The 20,898-nt window shown below is 36.5% G+C and overlaps 1 protein-coding gene across 1 annotated transcript; it reads left to right on the forward strand.

Annotated features, from left to right (window-relative positions):
* Positions 1–15,912: 15,912 nt before the first annotated feature.
* LOC141665535 (zinc finger BED domain-containing protein RICESLEEPER 1-like) lies at positions 15,913–17,497 on the forward strand. Its single transcript, XM_074471520.1, has 2 exons — positions 15,913–17,074; positions 17,481–17,497. The coding sequence occupies exons 1-2, from the start codon at positions 15,913–15,915 to the stop codon at positions 17,495–17,497; spliced, it is 1,179 nt and encodes a 392-aa protein (XP_074327621.1).
* The last annotated feature ends 3,401 nt before the right edge of the window (positions 17,498–20,898 follow it).

Raw genomic sequence — 20,898 nt, forward strand, 5'->3', positions numbered from 1 at the left:
TACTAGACTCTAGACTAACATGTCATCAACATAGACTTCCATAGTCTTACCAATAAGATCCTTAAAAATTTTATTTACCAGCCTTTGATAGGTGGCTCCTGCATTCTTAAGACCAAATGCCATCACAAGATAACAATAAACACCAAAGTCAGTGATGAATGATACCTTTGGAATGTCATCCTTGTGCATCTTAATCTGATTGTATCCGTTAAGTCCATCCATGAAACTCAACATCTCATGCCCAGCAGTGGCATCAATCAAAGTATCAATCCTTGGCAACGGAAAATAGTCTTTAGGGCATGCATCATTCAGATCAGTAAAGTCTACACACATCCTCCACTTTCCATTAGCCTTCTTCACCATTACAGGGTTTGCTAACCACTCCGGAAATTGAATCTCCTCAATGAAACCAGCCTCTAAGAGCTTTTCTACTTCCTGTTTTATAGCCTCTTGTCTTTCTGGGGCAAAGTTTCTTTTCTTTTGTTTCACTGTCTTCCGGCTCGGATCCACGTTTAACTTATGAGTAATCAGCTCCGAGTCTATGCCTGGCATATCAGTTGCTGACCATGCAAACACATCACTATTTTCTTGCAAAAATTTCACCAACTTCCCTCTAAGGGGCTCCTCTAATGTGGCTCCAATGAAAGTCATCCTCTCAAGATTCTCGGGGTCTAAAGGAATCGAAACCAAGTCTTCTGCTGGCTTTCCTCTCTTCTCATCATTTTCTCGGACATCCATATCTTCAATAGGAAGCACCTGCCCCCCGACTCCATCTGCCCTCAAAGAGGCCACATAACAGCTTCTAGCCATTTTTTGATCTCCTCTCTCTTCTCCAATCCCGTTTCGGGTGGGAAACTTCATGACTGAATGGTAGGAAGAAGGGACTGCTTTGAAGGCATGTATCCCTGTTCTCCCCAAGATAGGATTATAAGTTGAACTAGCCTTTACCACCACAAAGTCCAACATCTGCGTAGCTTGCCTTGGTTCCCGACCTATGGTGGTTGACAACTTGATTATCCCTTCCACAGGACATTCCACTCCCGCAAATCCATATATTGGCATGTCGGTTCGGGTCAACTGGGAGTCGTTATACCCCGTCCTTAGAAAGGCGTCATGGAGCAAGATATCCACTGAAGCACCGTTATCCACAAGGACCCTCTTGACCGGGCTATTTCCTATTATCGGTGTTATGACCAGCGGGTCGTCATGAGGAAACTTCACACCCTCTAGGTCAGAATCATCAAAAGTTAATATTACTTCTGTCCTGGCCCTCTTCGGGGCTTCTCCAACAATATGCATAACATCTCTAGTATATGCCTTTCTGGAATTTTTGGACAATCCAGCAGCAGTTGGACCTCCAAAGATCGTGTTTATCACAGGCCCTCGAGGTCGCGGCCCTCCATAAATTGTGTTTATAACTGGTCCTCTAGGCTGGGGGTTTTGCCCCTGATCGTCTTGGTCCCTCCTACGATCTTCAAAGTTCTTCCTTCCATTATTATTCCTGTCCCCTCCTTCTTCAGTGTATTTGTTCAATCTTCCTTTTCGAATGAGGAACTCAATTTCATCTTTCAGCTGCCTACACTCATCGGTGTCGTGACCAACATCTTTGTGAAATCTGCAATACTTGCTTTTGTCTAGCTTGGCAGGATCAGCCTTCAGGGGCTTAGGCCAACGAATATCTCGATCTTTCTCGATTTCCATCAAGATCTGGCTTCTAGGAGCATTCAGCTTAGCGTATTCGGTGAAATTTTTCCCAGGTCCTCCCTTCTTGGGGGTTGAATCAGGGTTTTGCTCGGTTCTAGGATACTTGTCCTTAGCGATATACTCCAGATCAGTTTTTCGCTTCTTGCCTCCAGTGGGCTCATTACTTACTACGGTCTTCCTCATGCTTTCTTCAACTTTGATATACTTCCCTGCCCTCTCCTGGAGCTGCAACATGCTTTCAGGGGGACGTTTGGCCAAGGACATCTTAAAAAACTGATCCCTAGTTCCTTGTTGCAGTGCTATCATGGCTACCTTATCATCAAGGTCTGGGACTTTTAAAGCCTCCTTTGTGAAATGATTCAGGTAATCTCTTAAGGATTCCTTTGTTCCCTGCACAATGCTCATAAGAGATGCTGAACTTTTCTCATGAACTCTCCCACTGATGAATTGCTTAATAAAAGCCTGGCTTAACTCTCTGAACGACCCAATAGAGTTTGGGGGCAAGCGACTATACCACCTTTGAGCCTTGCCCGACAGGGTTTGAGGAAAGGCCCGACACTTAATAGCGTCATTCACGGGTTGCAGCAGCAGTGCATTAGAGAATGTCCTAACATGATTAGTGGGATCTCCCATGCCATCATAGGCTTTGATAGTTGGCATCTTGAACTTCCTTGAGATATGGGCATTCATTATCTCTTTAGTGAAGGGCGGAGTAGGATCATCAGGATCTCCAAGGGGAAGAAGATTGCTTGGATCAGTTCTTGGGACAACAGCCCTTCTCCGTACCGGACCATCCAGGTCTATGACAGGAGGAGGATTTCTCCCCCTAGGAGGTATCTGGGGTCTGGTGGTCTGGTGCGCCTCCAAGTCATGCCTCAGCCTTTGAATCTCAGCCTCATGAGCCCTGATTCTTTCTTGCACTTCTTGGGGATTCGCCCCTTGGGTACTTTGAAGACGTTGACCTCCATCAGCCATCGGCTCTTTACCAGCACGCCTCCTTCTTGGGGCTACTTTATCGTCCGAAGATTCGGGGTCTCTCTCAGTGTATGGACCAGAAAATTCCCGATCCTCGGGGATAGGAGCCAAACCTCGTATGTAGGGGGCGATTGCCCTCGTGCTTCACTTCGCCCAGCATGTCCGCTTCCTCCAACCTCGGGGTAAAGGGGCATCCCATAAGGGGGGTTAGTAGTAACAACGGTTGAATATTCATACCCGACGGGTCGAGAATTCACAGGTACATATACTTGTTGAACTTGAGGATTCGTACCTTGAATAGTCGGGGGAGTCGTCCCTTGTGGCTGAGGTTGAGTTGCCCCTATCTGGGCTTCCCCTTGAGTAGTTGCATAAGTTGAGTGGGGAGGAATCTCCACGGTTGACGAAATCACCTGGGACGTCCCCGATGGTGTTCCTTCCTCCAGAGCTCTAATTGTTCTCCGTGTTCTCGCCATGGTTGTTGTTGTGCTTTCCCACAGACGGCGCCAAATGTTATGGATTAAAAACTAATATATATAATTGTTGTATTTAGTACTAAGGAACGTGAGCTTCAAGGCTCGATTTAACTGCTCTTGTGCTTCGTGACTCAATCTGCCTTAACAAGATGCCTACGTACCTTACTGATTGCCAATGATCAAGTCAAAAAACGTAGTTTTGATTTGTGGGGTGAGGCCCCTTATATAGATAAGGGAATCCTTGAATTGGACATGGTATAGGAGACTTGGTGGTCAAGTCTCTGAATTAGGATAGACTTAGGAGTCCTAGGAAGTAGGAAGCTGATCCATTATCCTATGAGGTCCCTTGGAGGCCAATCTACAAGGATTTACATCCCCACTAGGACTTATCTTAATAGCTGTTTTTCTCCCTTATTAATTAATTACGAATTTAATTAATATTCAGGGTTTTGGGCCCTCTTTGTTCCATCAGGCCTGATCTGGTCCATCAGGCCTGATCAATGTGGTAACCTTTCTGGTCTGAATATCATACATCTTCTTATTAGGCCTAGCAGCCCACACCTTGTACAATTAATACAATATTTAATTATACAATCGGGATTTATTTATCCCTATCACTCCTAAATAAAATTAAGGGGCAAATTATACATCTAATAAAAATATTGGGCCCTAATTTTTACAATTTTTGAGTAATAAAATTTAATTTATAAATATTTTATATATACAATATATATGCCAAAATTTCCCAAAAATTGTGAATAATGCAAAAATACAAAGAAATGGTATAAATAAAAGTCCTATAATTTTATAAAAATAAAAATGTGATTTTTGTGGGGTTTTTAACACCCATTGGGGCCCGGAAAAGTCACTTTTCGTAAAACGAGAAAATTTATAAAATATCCAGATGTTCAGAACAATGTGATGGTAAAAGCCGTTTGATGAAAAATAAGGCCCATTATTTTATTTGAAATACTGGCTTTAAAATCATGATTTGGGTCGTAAAACGTTTGAAATAAAAGTGATGAATGCAAAATAAAACATCTGAAAAATACCTTAAAAATACAGAAATGACACGGAATGCACGTAACACGTAACAGTTAAGGTTTAACAGATAATCACACATCATTGACATATTAATACACATAATTTTATTATGATTATGATATAATACAACGTAAATTTCCCAGTCGTTACATCCTTCCCTCCTTAATAGGATTCTGTCCTCAGAATCTTCTATGAAAACAAATGAGGGTATTTTTCTAACATCTCACTTTCAAGTTCCCAGGTTGATTCTTCAACCATAGGATTTCTCCACAACACTCGCACTAAATATACAGACTTATTTCTCAATACTTTCTCTTGCCGATCTAAAATCCTTATCGGCTGTTCTACAAAAGACAAATCAGGTTGGATACCTATCGGTTCATACTCTATCACATGCCTAGAATCATGATTATATCGCTTAAGCATCGACACGTGAAACACATTGTGAATATGTTGCATATGAGGCGGTAAAGCTAATTCGTACGCAACTTTTCCCACTTTCTTTAAAATTTCAAATGGTCCGACGTATCATGGTTTCAATTTACCCTTATTGCCAAATCTGGTCAATCTTTTCCATGGCGATATTTTAAGTAATACGTTTTCTCCTTCCTGATAGTCTATATCCTTCCTTGCTTGGTCTGCATATTTGCGTTGCCTGTTTTGTGCTGCATCGAGTCGTTTCCGAATAAGTTCAATCTTTTCTTTAGTCTGTTGGATTAATTCTGGACCCAAAATCTTTCGTTCTCCAACTTCATCCCAATGTACTGGTGCTCTGCACTTTCTTCCATATAATGCTTCGTATAGTAGCATTCCAATGCTTGCGTGATAGCTGTTATTATAAGAAAATTCCACCAAAGGTAAATGCTTATCCCAACTGCCTTCGAAATCGATCGCACAAACTCGTAGCATGTCTTCAATCATTTGGATAGTTCTTTCACTTTGCCCATCGGTTTGCGGATGATAAGCGGTACTCATATTTAATTTTGTTCCAAGACATTCTTAAAATTGTCTCCAAAATCTTGAGTTGAAACGAGGATCTCGATCGGACATGATAGATATTGGAACTCCATGTCGCATCACAATTTCCTTGAGATACAAATGCACTAGTTTGTCAAGCGAAAATCTTTCGTTAATTGGTAGAAAATATGCCGACTTCGTGAATCTGTCAATGATTACCCATATCGCATCATGATTTTCCCTAGTCATCGGTAGTCCTAGTATAAAATCCATCGCTAGATGTTCCCATTTCCATTCTGGAATGTCTAACGGTTGTAATAATCCGCTCGGATGTTGATGTTCCGCTTTAACTCCCTGGCATGTGTAGCATTTACTCACCCATTCTGCTATTTCCTTTTTCATATTTGGCCACCAAAAGTTTTCCTTCAGATCGCGATACATCTTGGTGCTTCCTGGATGAATGGAATACTTCGAACTGTGCGCATCTCGCAATATTTCTTCTTTTAATTCTGCCATGTTAGGAATCCAGATTCTCGATGCAAAGCATAAAATTCCTTCATTACCCTTCTGAGTTGTGATCTCTTCTCCCGTTAGGTCGTCATCTTGACTCATCACTTCTTCTTGACAACGACGAATCTTCTCTAGCAACTCTGGTTGGAAAGTCATGGCGTAGATAACTTCTACAGATTCATTGGGAATACGAATCTCGATCTCCAAATTGTCGAATTCCCTAGCTAATTCTTCGCATGAAGTTAACCGATTCAATCTTTATTTCCTGCTCAGCGCATCTGCTACAACATTTACTTTCCCTGGATGATAACTGATTGTGACATCATAATCTTTTATCAATTCCAGCCATCGACGTTGACGCATGTTCAATTCTTTTTACGTAAAGATATACTTCAGACTTTTATGATCCGTGTAAATTTCGCATTTTTCACCGTAGAGATAATGTCTCCAAAGTTTCAATGCAAATACGATCGCTGCCAATTCCAGGTCATGAGTGGGATATTTTTGTTCATGAGGTTTGAGTTGTCTCGAAGCATATGCGATGACGTTACCGTGCTGCATCAATACACATCCTAGTCCGCGATACGAAGCGTCGCTGTAAATGACGAAATTCCCTTGCTCGTCTGGAAGTACTAGTACCGGTGAGGTTACCAACCGATTCTTCAGTTCTTGGAAACTTTCTTCGCATTTATCATTCCATATGAACTTTTCACTTTCTCGAGTTAACTTGGTCAACGGCGTTGCTATTTTCGCAAAATCTTTAACAAATCTTCGATAATATCCTGCCAATCCCAAGAAACTTCGAACCTCTGTCGGTGTCTTTGGTATTTCCCAATTTAACACAGCTTCAATCTTTGCTGGATTGACTTGGATGCCTTCTCTACTAATGATATGCCCTAGAAATTGTATTTCATTTAACCGGAATTCACATTTTGAGAATTTCGCGTATAGTTGCTCTTTCCTCAGAATTTCCAAAGCTATCCTCAAGTACTCTGCATGCTCTTCTTCCATCTTGGAATAAATCAAGATGTCATCAATGAATACAATCATGAATCTGTCCAAGTATTTCTTGAATACCCTGTTCATCAAATCCATGAATGCAGCTGGCGCGTTTGTCAAACCGAATGTCATCACAAGAAACTCGTAATGTCCATATCTCGTGCGAAACGCAGTCTTGGGAATATCTTCGGCTTTAATCTTCAATTGATGATAGCCTGACCGCAAATCTATCTTTGAAAACCATGCGGCTCCTTTTAGCTGGTCAAACAAATCGCCGATTCTCGGTAGCGGATATTTGTTCTTGATGGTGAGTTTATTCAACTCCCGATAGTCGATGCATAATCGCATGATATCGTCCTTCTTCTTTACGAATAACACTGGTGCACCCCATGGGGATACACTAGGTCGTATGATGCCTCGATCTAGTAGATCTTGTAGTTGTATTGATAATTCTTTCATCTCGACTGGAGCCATTCGATATGGAGCTTTCGATACTGGCTCTGTGCCTGGTGCTAGATCAATCGTGAACTCGATCTGGCGGTAACCCTGAAAGCTCGTCTGGAAAGACGTCCGGAAACCCACACACAACTGGAATGTCTTCTATTCTAGGACTTCCCTTTTTAGTATCTAATGCGTAAGCTATGTACACCTCACATCCTTGTCGAAGCAATCGTTTAGTCTGCATCACGGTGAGAAATTTATTCCGCTGTTTTTCGCCCTAGAATATTACCGTTACATTTTTCGCAGTTCGCAATTTGACTTTCTTATTCGCGCAGTCTATCTGAGCATTATAACACGCTAACCAATCCATTCCCAAAATAATATCGAATTCTCCTAGCTTAAAAGGAATTAAGTCTATAGAAAAATAATGTACAGATATTTCTATATCACACGCAGGACATATCTGATTCACTGGAACTTGGTCGTCATTCGCTAATTTTATAATTAACGTCTCACCCAACCATTCGATTTCGCAATGTAATTTATCAAGAAATTCTTCAGAAATAAATGAACGGGTAGTTCCATAATCAATTAATACTTTTGAACTTACTGAATTCACCAAAAGCGTACTTGCAATAACGCTCGGACTCTGCACTGTTTCTTTCATTGTCATGTTAAAAGTCCTTGCTTTGGGTTGATTCGGCAGCGGAGGTAATGCCAATACTTTTGGAATACTGGCTGCCATGGCTGGTCCTTTACAATTTCTAGCAATATGCCCTTTCTTTCCGCATTGATAGCAAGTGATTTTTGTTGTTTTTCCTGTTGGACATTCGTTAGAATAGTGTCCTTTCTGCTTGTATTTGAAACATGTCACATTTGCTTTAATACATATGCCGGTACGCTTGCGTCCACAAGTTTTGCAATACGGCACTGGAACCTTGACAATTCCCTGCTGTTTGGAGGCTTGGAAATGATTACCTACTTTTTGTGTACCTTGTCCTATCCTTTTAAAATTCAAATTTGCCCGGACTTGAAATCCCGGCTTCTTGCTAGAACGGTCTTGGAAACTTCCATGTCCTCTATCTCGTTGAGATCTTTCACTTTCTCCTTCGATGATAAAGATTTTTCGGACTACAGCGTTATATATTGTTAATTCAAAAACTGCAACCTGTCCACGAATCCATGGTCGTAATCCCTCTTGAAACCTCTGAACTCGTTTCTCTTCAGTGTCCACCTGTTCCGAAACAAACCTAGCCAATTCATTAAATTTGGCTTCATACTCTGTCACATACATACTTCCCTGTTTCAGCTCTAAAAACTTTATCTGCATCTGATTCCTTACGTAGCGAGGAAAGTGCTTCTCTAAAAATAACTCTTTAAACCTATTCCAAGCAATAACATCTTCACCCTCTAAAGCCTTTTTAGATTCCCACCAATAATTTGCCTCTCCTTTCAACAAGTAACTAGCAAAATCAGTCTTCTGGTCCTCACCTATCTTCACTAGTACAAACGCTTTCTCTATTTCTTTTAACCAGGTGGTGCCTTTAATAGGATCAGTAGACCCGTCAAATTCTGGAGGTTTAACTGCCTGAAACTGCATAAAAGTAACAACTGGTAATGTTGGTGGTAATTGAGGCTCAGGACGAGGTTGCTGCTGTAACATTTATTGTTGTATCTGCTGTTGTTGATGCTGCATCTGCTGCTGCATTATAACCATCTGTTGTTGCATCAGATGGAACATTTGGTTCATGGTCTCGTTAGTCTGATCTTCGGAATTGCTGTTAGAGGTCTCAGCCCTAGTCTTTCTTTTTGGTGCCATCTTCTTCTGATAATAAAACAGGTGATATTTCTTGAACAGTTTAATAAACAATTGATAGTAGGTAAGAAAACAATTTATTCTGTATTATCAAAAATGCTTTAAATAAAAAAAAAGTTGTTAAATATAAAAACTGGAAATGTAAGCAGTTAATTAAAATAGTTATTCTTTTCTCTCTCCCTCTCTTTTTTTCAGGATTATAATATGGAAAACTGTAAAACAATAAAGTGAAAGTAAATGCTGTAAAACTGTAAAGACTGAAATTTAAATAAAGGAAATATGAAAAGTTCAGTTTATATATATGTGACACCAGCCTCAGGTGTAAATTCTTGATACAAAAAGTCTCGTGCTACTGGTAATCACTACGGCTACAAGTCATACTACCACTACAGGTCAAAATCCTACTACAGGTTAATCTACTAATACACGCATACACACTACCCACTAGGTTATACTATGATGCCTCTATATACATCTGTACTCTGAAGTCACTGTCTCAACTGTCACTGTCTCAAAACCCAGGCGGAATATGCCTAAGCTCCTCTCTAAGTGCCTGGACCAAAGTCTGTGCCAAGTGGAATATCCGGTAGAACTCTGTGAAAGAAGGTGGTCCATCATAGGTCAAATCATCAAGCTCCCAAGTGGCACTCATCAAAACTGACTACAATCGCTGTCTCATATAGTAATCCGGCTGTAGGGCCGCTAACGGTCCTCTGTCCCTCTGATCAAACAGATGCATGATCTCTCGACACTGTGCCCGCCAATACTCCATATCATCCCTCATAACTCTATACTCATGGTATGGTACCATATACGGCTGAGCAACCTGACCTACTGACTCCTGTGAAGGAACCCTCGGAATACCTACACCCTGCTGTGGTAAACCTAACTGTAGATCCACATTATGCTCTCCCATCCCCTCGACTGGAATCATCTGAACTATGTCCGGCTCTGGGGCATGCACTGGTATAGGAGGTAACAATGGTAGTGGTGGTAACTCCTGCTCAATATCCGTTATAAACTGATGCTCAACAGGTACAGGAACCATCGGCTTAAAGAACTCATATGGATCAAACATCTCTATGGGGTCACGAACTATCCCCTGTACTGGTGGTACCGGCTCCTGTGGCAATGGTGGTGAAGGTGGTAGAGGAGGAAACATATACTCAGATACTAGAGGTATAACTGGTGTTGTTGGCCCTGTGACTGTCCTCTCGAAAGATGTAGAATAACCAGAAGATGCCATCTGATAATATACCAAAGAAAAAAGGTCACTAAATAATCCTAAGATTCATACTTCCTAATCTAATCTGACCTAAATCCTAACAGTGATCTCCCTATTTACTATTCCTATCTTATGTGATCTCCCTATCTTATCTGAACCCTAATGTTCTTGTTTTCAGGGACGAAACCTACAGCTCTGATGCCAAACCTGTAACGCCCTCCAGACCCGGGGTATAAGTTTGGGGGTTACTAGCTAATCACCAAACCTGTACAATCTGATTAACAATTAATATATAAATAGAACTAAACCCTTTTTTAAAACTAACCAGGATCTTTTTAGGTTGAAGTATGAAAACAAGAACCACTAACTATTTTATTACAAACCAAATTCAAAATCTCACAACTCTCTTTATTACAAGCCATTGTCTAATTCATTTTAAACTAAGTTTAGTTTTTATTCAAACACACACACTATTTATCAACACTCCACCTGCTCGGGCAACTCAAAGCTTTCTTCTTGAATTGGGATCAACACCTTGGGTATGAGAAGATCCCGAGGCTTGACCCGCTTCTTTACCACTCGAGTCCTGATGGGTTTCATATTCCTTCTTAACTGAAAATAATAAGGTGAATAACAACAAAAGGGTGAGCCAAAAATTTGCTCAACAAGTCCACAAAATATAAATAGTGTTAAAGCAATGTAATTGAATCTGTAACCCGGGTATATCTGCAAAGATATAACCCTACGAGAATAGAAAGAAGGCCATTACTGGCAATTATAAACGAACTAAACTGGACTCAAGTTCGCAGCTATACCCTGCTGATCAGCCAGGATACAGTGCAGATCTATATCTCACTATATAGATCCCGTCGGGCACCCAGGCACTACGGCCCATCTCAAGGATCCGATTATGTCCCGGTCCTTAGGATTAAGTAGACTTAATCCCAAAAGTAGTATTATCCAGTCCCTGGAATAGCAACCGGAACAATCGGTATGCTTTGATATATTCTAATCACCAGAATATATCAATAATTGTGAGTAACAATTGGAATATGAATAATGAATTCAAATGAAGAGAATAATTCAAGAATCGAACTGAAATATGAATAAAAGAATTAAAGGAGTACAAGCGTAATAAGAATTCGAAATGAATATTACTATTCTGAAAGTAGAATAGGGGAGAAACTTGCCTTCTGCGCGACTTACTGCAATTAAATCACTTTCGTCTATCACCTACTCGACCTGCCTTGATGGCTTAGCTTCTGTTAGCAAAATAGACAGGTTAAGTCATTTTATACTTCAATTGCATCTTGAATCGACTTCATTTCGTTCCTATTATCTACCCATACGCTTATGATTGACTCTTATATTACATATAAACAAGTAAGACTCGATTAACCACATAATACACATAAGCACATAATCATTTTCATAGTTAAAATAATTTTTAGAATCAAAATCGATTCGCTGATTGCTCCGCTGATCACCTTCTACCTCATTTCCCATTTTTCCGGAATTTTTCGGACTCGTCTCGGTACGCATTTCGACTGATAATCAAGTAATTAATAAGGTCAACTAATTTCTAGAAGAAATTAGGTCTTTATATTATTTTTAATGAAAAGAATTCATTTTTCTGAGTAAAATGGCTTTCGTTTCGCTCAATTCGGACAAACGGTTGAATTATTGTCAATTAAATACTGATAATTCAATTTATTATTCATTATAAATAATTATTACAAATTTTTAAATCCTAAAATAATTATTTAAAAAAAATCAAAGTCAAAAATAATTATTTTATAATTTTTGGAGTTAAAATGAATAAGTTATGATTTATTGAAAATTATGTGATTAATTATTGAAATAATTAATCACTTTTAACTAATTAATAAATAATTAATTAATAATTAATTATTTATTAATTATTTAATAATTTAAAATAATTAATCCCTAATTATTAGGATTAATCATAATTTATTACAAATATTTACAACTTATCGTTATTTATTCGATTAGATCGATTATTTATAAGTAAATAATCGATATCATTAACTGATACATTAATTATTAAATAAATGAGTTATTATTCGAATCATATTTCAACTCAACGATCCACTACTCGTATTTCTACGAGTTATTCGCGTTTCTCGCATAATTATCGAAACATTACGGTTATTATTATAGTTTATGCGACTTAAATTAACTATCTGTATTTAATTACCCGCTACGAGTTATTATTACGATATTTTATGAACAATTAACTATCGTCTAAATAATAATAATAATAATAATAATAATAATAATAATAATCGAACTAATCGTTCAATTACTCGTATAATTACGAGTTATTCGTTTTATTCCCCTAATTATCGAATCTTTAATCATAGAATTCGATTAATTTTAATACTTAATTGTTAAATAATTACTAAATAATAAATAAATAAATAAATAAATAAATAAATACTTAATTAAATCACTAAATCCGAATTTATAATTTAAGAAAATAATTTAGGAATTATTAATAATATTTTCAGAATTTAAAACTGATTTTTAATTAATTTTCAGAATTAATAAAAACTGATTTCTGATTTTATAAAATATAATTAAATAATTAAAATTCCAGAAATATTTGTCAGAAACCAACCATCTGACAAAACAGATCAAAACCGGGTCAACCACAAGGGTCAACCGGGTCACCATCCGGGTCATGAAGAACATGACCGGATTTTTCCAGAATCCGGCGACTTCACCGGATTCCGGTGAATCAATTATAGCCCCAAATCAACACCGTTTGATACGGTTCTTGGGTGCTTTTCATTGCAAATCAACACAGCAATCTAATCATAAGCAAAACATCCTGGAATCATCCATGTAACAACTTCTCCGGCCAAAATCGATCAAACACCGACTTCAACTCCGGCCAAAAACCCATCTTTTGATTCTGTAAACGAAACTTAACGTTCTATAGTGCAAATTAAAGCTAAGAACATATACAATCAAAGCCCTAACCTTTCAAGAACCAAAGATTCATAGAAATCATCGAGTTATAGTTTGAAAATTCGGTATAAACCCTAATAATCGAACTTTGCTATCTAGGTATCGTTTTATCAATTAAACACCATGAATCAACTGTAAATCACATAACCAAGCTATATCAATCATCAAAATATCAAAATAACCCTGAAATCAAAAAGCCCTAATTCGAACATAAACCCTAGAAATCAAAAATCAAAAACTACGAATTAAAACTTGAAATTGATGCTAGAAATGAAAAGAACAGATCGAAACCTTCGATTTGGGTACTTGAATCGCTTGTTTTGGTGCTGTAATCTGCTCAAAATCACGGCTTGAATTCTCGACCCAACCCTATTCTTCTCGACCCGAATTACAGAGAATTTTTGTATTTTTCTGAATTTAACTGATTTATTAATTATAATTAATTAATAATTAGGCTATTTATAGTAGTAAAATTAATACTCCTAAATAAAATTAAGGGGCTAATTATACATCTAATAAAAATATTGGGCCCTAATTTTTACAATTTTTGAGTATTAAAAATTAATTTATAAATATTTTATATATACAATATATATGCCAAAATTTCCCAAAAATTGTGAATAATGCAAAAATACAAAGAAATGGTATAAATAAAAGTCCTATAATTTTATAAAAATAAAAATGTGATTTTTGTGGGGTTTTTAACACCCATTGGGGCCCGGAAAAGTCACTTTTCGTAAAACGAGAAAATTTATAAAATATCCAGATGTTCAGAATAATGTGATGGTAAAAGCCGTTTGATGAAAAATAAGGCCCATTATTTTATTTGAAATACTGGCTTTAAAATCATGGTTTGGGTCGTAAGACGTTTGAAATGAAAGCGATGAATGCAAAATAAAATATCTGAAAAATACCTTAAAAATACAGAAATGACACGGAATGCACGTAACACGTAACAGTTAAGGTTTAACAGATTATCACACATCATTGACATATTAATACACATAATTTTATTATGATTATGATATAATACAACGTAAATTTCCCAGTCGTTACAATGATTGTTCAAATAGGACATATTTGTTTATTTTTTTATATGTGATTTCATATAGTTGCATTTGCGTGCATATTTAGCATGATCCCTTAAGATGAACTATGCTATATGATAAGTAGGGGTGAGCAAAATTTTTGAAAACCCGCCCAAACCGACCATTTCAAACCGCCCAAACCGAAAGTCATGGTTTTATAATGGTTTGGATCGGTTACGGTTTTATTTTTATAAAAACCGAAAAAAATTGGTTGGTTTTGGTTTTTTTATTTTACCGACCGATATACCCGTACCACAAAATTGATAATCAAACCGCCCGTTATAACCGAACCGCCCTAAAATATTATAAGTAATTTATTATATATATATATATAACAATATAAATAAAATATAATAAGCATCAGATGTTGTCTTTAAGTCACTAACCCTAAAAAACTTCAGTGCTCAGTACATCTTATCTTACTTACATAGCGGCAACTTCTCCTCAAATCTCAATATTAATCTCATCACTCTTTTTTCTACTAATAATTATTGAAGATCCAATTAACTCACAGGTTTGGTTTCATATCTTGATTATCCATTATCTATAATTTTATAATTTTTGATGTTTAACTTAGTTTCTTATCTTCATTGATCAGTTATAAATTTGTCCAACTATGTTGTTTGAGCTTTTCTGATTTTGGATATCAATTTTACATCATTTTTTGATTCATTGATCAGTTATGAATTTGTAGACTCGGTTTACTTATTTGTTTCTCATAATTATTTTTAGTTGGAGAATATGGCTCATATGTTTGATGAAAGTTCTGTGAGAATACATGTGTTTTAATTTAACTATTTGAATATGTTATCAACATCTTGTACCTTACTGATGTTTTTTGTTTAATAATGCAGAGAACCAATTATGTCCAATCCACCGATTGTAATTGTTGAACCTGATATCAGTGAAGTTCCTCTGCCTATACCTCAGAGTGTTACTGGAAATAATGCTGATCAAAACATGGCGGAAACTCAACAAACTCAGCCTCAAGGCCCGCAACCTCGACCTACCAAAAAAAGAGGACCAAGGTCAGATGTATGGAAAGTCTTTACTAAAGATCAAAAAAATCCGAATATTTCTACTTGAAATTTTTGTAAGAAGGTGTATGTTAGTGAGAACAAAAATGGGACTAGTAGTCTGTGGCACCACACAAACTTATGTGTTAAGAATCCTAATAGAAAAGCAATCAAAAATCAACCTCTACTTACGTTTGAAAAGAAAAAGGAGGGAATCGGGGGTACCCTTAAAGCTCATACTTTTAACTTTGAGGAGTGTAGGAAGGCATTAGCAGAAAAGGTAATAATTGATGAGTACCCTTTTAGAATGGTTGAAGGTCAAGGTTTCATAAAATACAGTAAATGCTTAAAGCCCAGGTTTGTCCTTCCATCTAGGTGGACTGTTGCGCGAGATTGTATTAAAGTGCATAAAGAGGAAAAGAAAAAGTTAAAGCATGCAATTAGAGGTAGGCGTATAAGCATGACTACAGATTGTTGGACTTCTAATCAAAAGATTAATTACATGTGTTTAACTGCCCATTGGATAGATGATGATTGGATACTATAAAAAAAGATTCTGAATTTTCGACAAGTTGTAAGTCATAAAGGAGCAGTACTTGGAAAAGTGGTTGAGAAATGCTTGTTAGAGTGGGGGATTGATAATATATTGTCACTGACTCTTGATAATGCAATGTCAAATAATGATCTCGTTAAGTACTTGGCAACCAAAACTAACAAATGGAATTCTTGTATTTGTGACAATGAGTTTCTTCAGGTTAGATGTGCAGCCCACATCTTAAATTTGGTTGTAAAAGATGGCTTAGAAGAAGAAATTGCATCTGTGGAAGCAATTAGAAATGCTGTTAAGTATGTCCGTGCTTCTCCTGCTAGGTTAGATACATTTAAGAGGTGTGTTGAGATTGAAAAAATTAGATCCAAGTTTCTTCCATCGATGGATGTAGACACTAAATGGAATTCTACCTATCTTATGTTGGAGAGTTCGATTGATTTTGAAAAAGCATTTGAAAGACTAGAAGAAGAAGATAAGGGATATAAGACTTATTTTGAACGAAAAAAAGGAGGACCTCCTAAAAAAGAAGATTGGGCTACTGCTAGAATGTTTGTTCAGTTTTTAAAACTCTTCTACGATTGCACTATCATGTTTTCGAGTTCATTATCCATCACGTCAAACTTGTTCTTCAATGAAATGCTTCAAGTGCATGATATGATAAAATGGATGGCAAGTTCAAGTACAGATGTGACTTTGACAAATATGGCAAAGGAAATGAAAAAAAAGTATGATAAGTATTGGGGAAATTATGACAATATCAATTACTTGTTATTTGTTTGTGTTGTTTTGGACCCAAGATACAAAATGAAGTATGTAGAATGGAACATCAAGAGGCTGTGTGACTATGATTTTGGAAAAAGTAGTTATATAACTAGCAGGGTGAGAGAAACACTCGACAAGTTATTTAAATACTACGAATCCACTGGCACTCATCCCAACACAAGTTTTATGGATAATAGAGGATGTGCAGGAGAAATGGAAACACCTTCTACCGGTTTAGATATGTATGCGGTTTTAAAGTTAGAAAGGTCAAAGGCATATGAAGATGATATGATGGCAGAAGAATCACATGATAACAAGTCTGAATTGGAGATGTATTTCTTGGATAGATTTGACGCAAAAGTGAAGGAGCTGGATGTACTTTTATGGTGGAAGGTAAATGCTCACAAATATCCTACTCTTTCAAAAATGGCACATAATTTATTGGCTATTCCAGTATCAACAGTTTCATCAGAATCTGCATTCTCTACTGGTAGTAGAGTCATTGATACATTCCGGACAAGTTTGCTCCCAAAAACAGTAGAAACTTTAATTTGCTCTCAGAGTTGGTTAAAAACCCCAAAATAGCCTATTCAACTCCGTAAAATGCTTGTGGATTTGGAAAAGTATGAAGAAATAACAAAAGGTAAATAATTGTAGTAACTTTTTCTACTTCCTGCCATTTTCCCATTTTCAGTACATATATAATTTATTAATTTGAGGTACATATGTAATGGTTTCTACTTAATTATCACAGATTTGGATGAAGCTGTGGAGGCCGATGAACAGAATGTTTGATCATTTCTATTTCATACAGTGATTTTTGTTTGGTATTGTCAATTCTTAAAATTATAAATATGCTTTTAATTAATAAAATTTTAAAATTTCCCTGTTGTATGCACTGACATATCTTTACACTATTTTTTCAGGTGGTACACTGAGATGAGCAGAGGACAGTGACACCAAAAGTGGATCATTTTGGTTTTTAGCATTCCAAATTTGATCTTGTGCAAGTGATTAAGAACATTTTTTATTTTTAATCTTCTGTACTTCGTTCCAGATTAAATATTTTATGAACAAATATTATGTAATATTATCACTTCCTTTTTTAGTATTTTTCTTTTGCTAGCTGCTTGAAAAAATATTAATATAGTTTATTTTAGTGGTTTAAAACCGAAACCGCCCAAACCAAACCGTTATAGTTTGGGTGGTTTGATTTCATCTTAAACGGTTATGGTTACGTAAAATGTATAACCGATAAATTTGGTTTGGATGGTTATGATCTCCAAACCCGACCATTTCACCCAATACTCACCCCTAATGATAAGTTGATGTTAATTTGAGTGTGGTGATGACAAATAGAGGGATGTTTAAGTCCTAATGAATTGATTTGCATGCTAGAAAAAATATTTTTACAAAGTTTTATAAGGTCGCTTTTGATCTAGATCATGATCATACTTGTTTGTTGTTGAGATTTAATCACTTGGTTATATTTAGAATTTGTGATATTCTCGTAATGACGTAAATACACTGATTTTTTTATCTGGAAAAAAGCTTGGATTTCATTGCTAGTTGTCATAAGGCTAGGCGTCAAATGGCTAGTAGCCGGCTCATAGTTTTATGAGTAGTCTAGGGTTGAATGAGATGGAGCGAAACACACTCATTCAGAAATTGTTGAAAAAAGAAAAAAAGAAAAAATAAAGAAAAAATAAAGAAAGAAAAGGTATGTGTTTATGCACAATTGATCAAGAGTGAGCTCTTTAATACTCGAGTTATTAAGTTCTAGGGTAGTTTGTGCCTAGTGACCTAATGCTTTTATAGTCTGAGATCTGCTAACCTAACGCTCGCTACATGGGTATTATTGCATAAATCTTTTGGGAGCTCATTCATTGCACGGTCAAATAAGCATGTTGTTATGTGTTCAAAAATAGCGTGAATCCTTGTATAACTCTAGTAGAAATAAGGTGTTGAGAGTCATTATGTATTTTACGTCTATTATATTTCTAAAATTATGATTGTTTTGATGGAAGATAAGTTATGGTTATTGATCTAGTTTCAAGAGTAGATATGTTAAGCATCCACACACGCATGTTCTGGTTTGTGAGTTGATTTTTGAGATTTATTCGAACTCTGTTTTGAGTTATTGCATTCCTAGAGGCATTGGCTTATTCATTTGGTTATGGTTATTCTGAGGGGATCGATTGCATTATCATTTAGTTGCATTCGCGTAGTTACATTCTTGCATTAGGTTTGTTTTATAGTTTTGAGTCTATTTATGCTTGAGGACAAGCATCGATTCAAGTTTGGGGGTGTGATAAGTAGATTTTATATCTACTTTGAACGCTTCATTTCAGGCTTAAGTTGGTGTTTTGGACTCAAGTTGTTGGTATTTTTAATGTGTTTTTGCATTATTGCATTTCAGGTATCAGTTAAATGAAGAAAGAAGATTTTTAAAGAAATATGCTGAAAAGAGATCAGAATTGGAAGCCTAGGTCATTCTAAAGTTGTATAGAATCTCGTTAGCTTCGCGTGGGCAATTGAATCGCCTAATTCTGACGAGCAGAACTCAAGATACGGCCAAAAGAAGAATTGTCAGAATTTTTCCAGAATGTCAGCGCGGCTGCACCAGAACCAGCGCGCCCGCGCTGCTGAAAACACTATTCCAGCACGGCCGCGCCCGAAAACAGCGCGCCCACGCCCAGTTTCTGCCCAAGAATCCTGATTTTAGTCGAAATTGAAGATTTTGAGAGTCCTGGCCATCCTGGAGCCTATATATACCAATAAATAGACGTTTTTAACAACAAGGAGACCTAGGAGAGCAATAAGAAGACCTAGAGAGCACGAGACAGCTATAAAGAAGAAGACATTTGCTTTCTTTAATTTAGGCGATACTTGGATGCTTATTTTCGATTTGTCTTTGAACCCTAGTACTCTTATATTGTTTATTATCATACTTTCATTGGAACTCATGGTGATGATGAGTTCGATTATGAACTAATCGTTATTGTGGGGTTCTAGGGGATTTATTTATGGATTTCTTTAGTTAAATTGTTTCGATATATTAGTGTGTGGTGATTGTATGATAACCTAGTATTGGTTATGCTTATTCGTCTTATGTGCGTAGCTAACATATAAGATAGCGTGTTAATCTCTATTGAAGCGACAGTGAATATAGAGGTTTAAAACTTTCCATGCTAGCATAGGTTCATGTGTTATTGTTATGCATGATTCGTAGGTAATTTTAACCATCTTACTTGCCCTATATAATCATGATAGATAACTTGCGCATTAAACCGTTATGTTTTCAATTATTATAGACATATAAGGACTAAGCATAATTGGTGTCTATTCAAATTCTATCTCTTTTGTGGATGCTTGGTAGTAGGGTATTCGTACAACGAAAGTTGGCGTTTATTAGTTTCGTGTTATCTGATTAGTGTCATCACCATTACATGCTAAGGTTAAGAACAAAAAGCCTATTGAATGAAGTATTTAATGAAGTTAGGATCCCATGTATTTCATATATATTAATTCAACCACTCTTGTTCTCTTAGTTATAATTGTTAGTTTAATTCTTAGTTATAAACAATCTCAACTTGTTATTTGTCTTAGCATTGGATAATAACCATATCATTGTTGCTTAGGTGCATAAATTGAACTTAACCTAAACCAGTCTCTATGGGAGCAAATTTGATCTAAATCTTATACTACTTGTGAACGCGTATATTTGCGTATATTATTAGCGCGTGTTAACGTCCTAACAGCTCTATCTGGTCCTGGGACCAGTCCGGACCTGAAAAACCCGGTTTGGACTGGAACGGGACCGGTTGGATTGGTTTAATTAATATTTATATAAAAAAATTTATTTTTATATAATTTTATTTTAATTTTTCTTTCAAATTTATAGAGATTAAAAAGTTTGTTACTTGGTACGTCAATAAAATTTAAAAGTAAGTGCATATTTTATTATTTTAAAAGTAAATATCAATTTTTAAGGGTATGAATATCAATATTTTATCACATGAAGTACAAAATTATTAATTTAAAGTGTAGTATCGATTTAATTTATTTTATTTATTTATTATCTATTAATTTAGATAAAAATATGATATGGGTGAATTTTTAATATTTATATATGATTTTACAAGACATAAAGTAAAAATAAATAATTATAAATATGAATTAAGGTCCATTCAGGTTTGGATCGGATTTTTTCAGGTCTTGTACCGGACGGGACCGAAGACCGGATTTTTTCAATTATAAGGACCGGGGATCGGACCGGGTATGTTCGGTCCGGTCCGGGTCTTGGACCGGTAGACCCGGTCCGGGTTACTAGTCCAGACCAGA

Source organism: Apium graveolens, chromosome 6 (assembly GCF_009905375.1).
Source record: "Apium graveolens cultivar Ventura chromosome 6, ASM990537v1, whole genome shotgun sequence".
In the NCBI taxonomy this organism is placed as follows: domain Eukaryota; kingdom Viridiplantae; phylum Streptophyta; class Magnoliopsida; order Apiales; family Apiaceae; genus Apium; species Apium graveolens.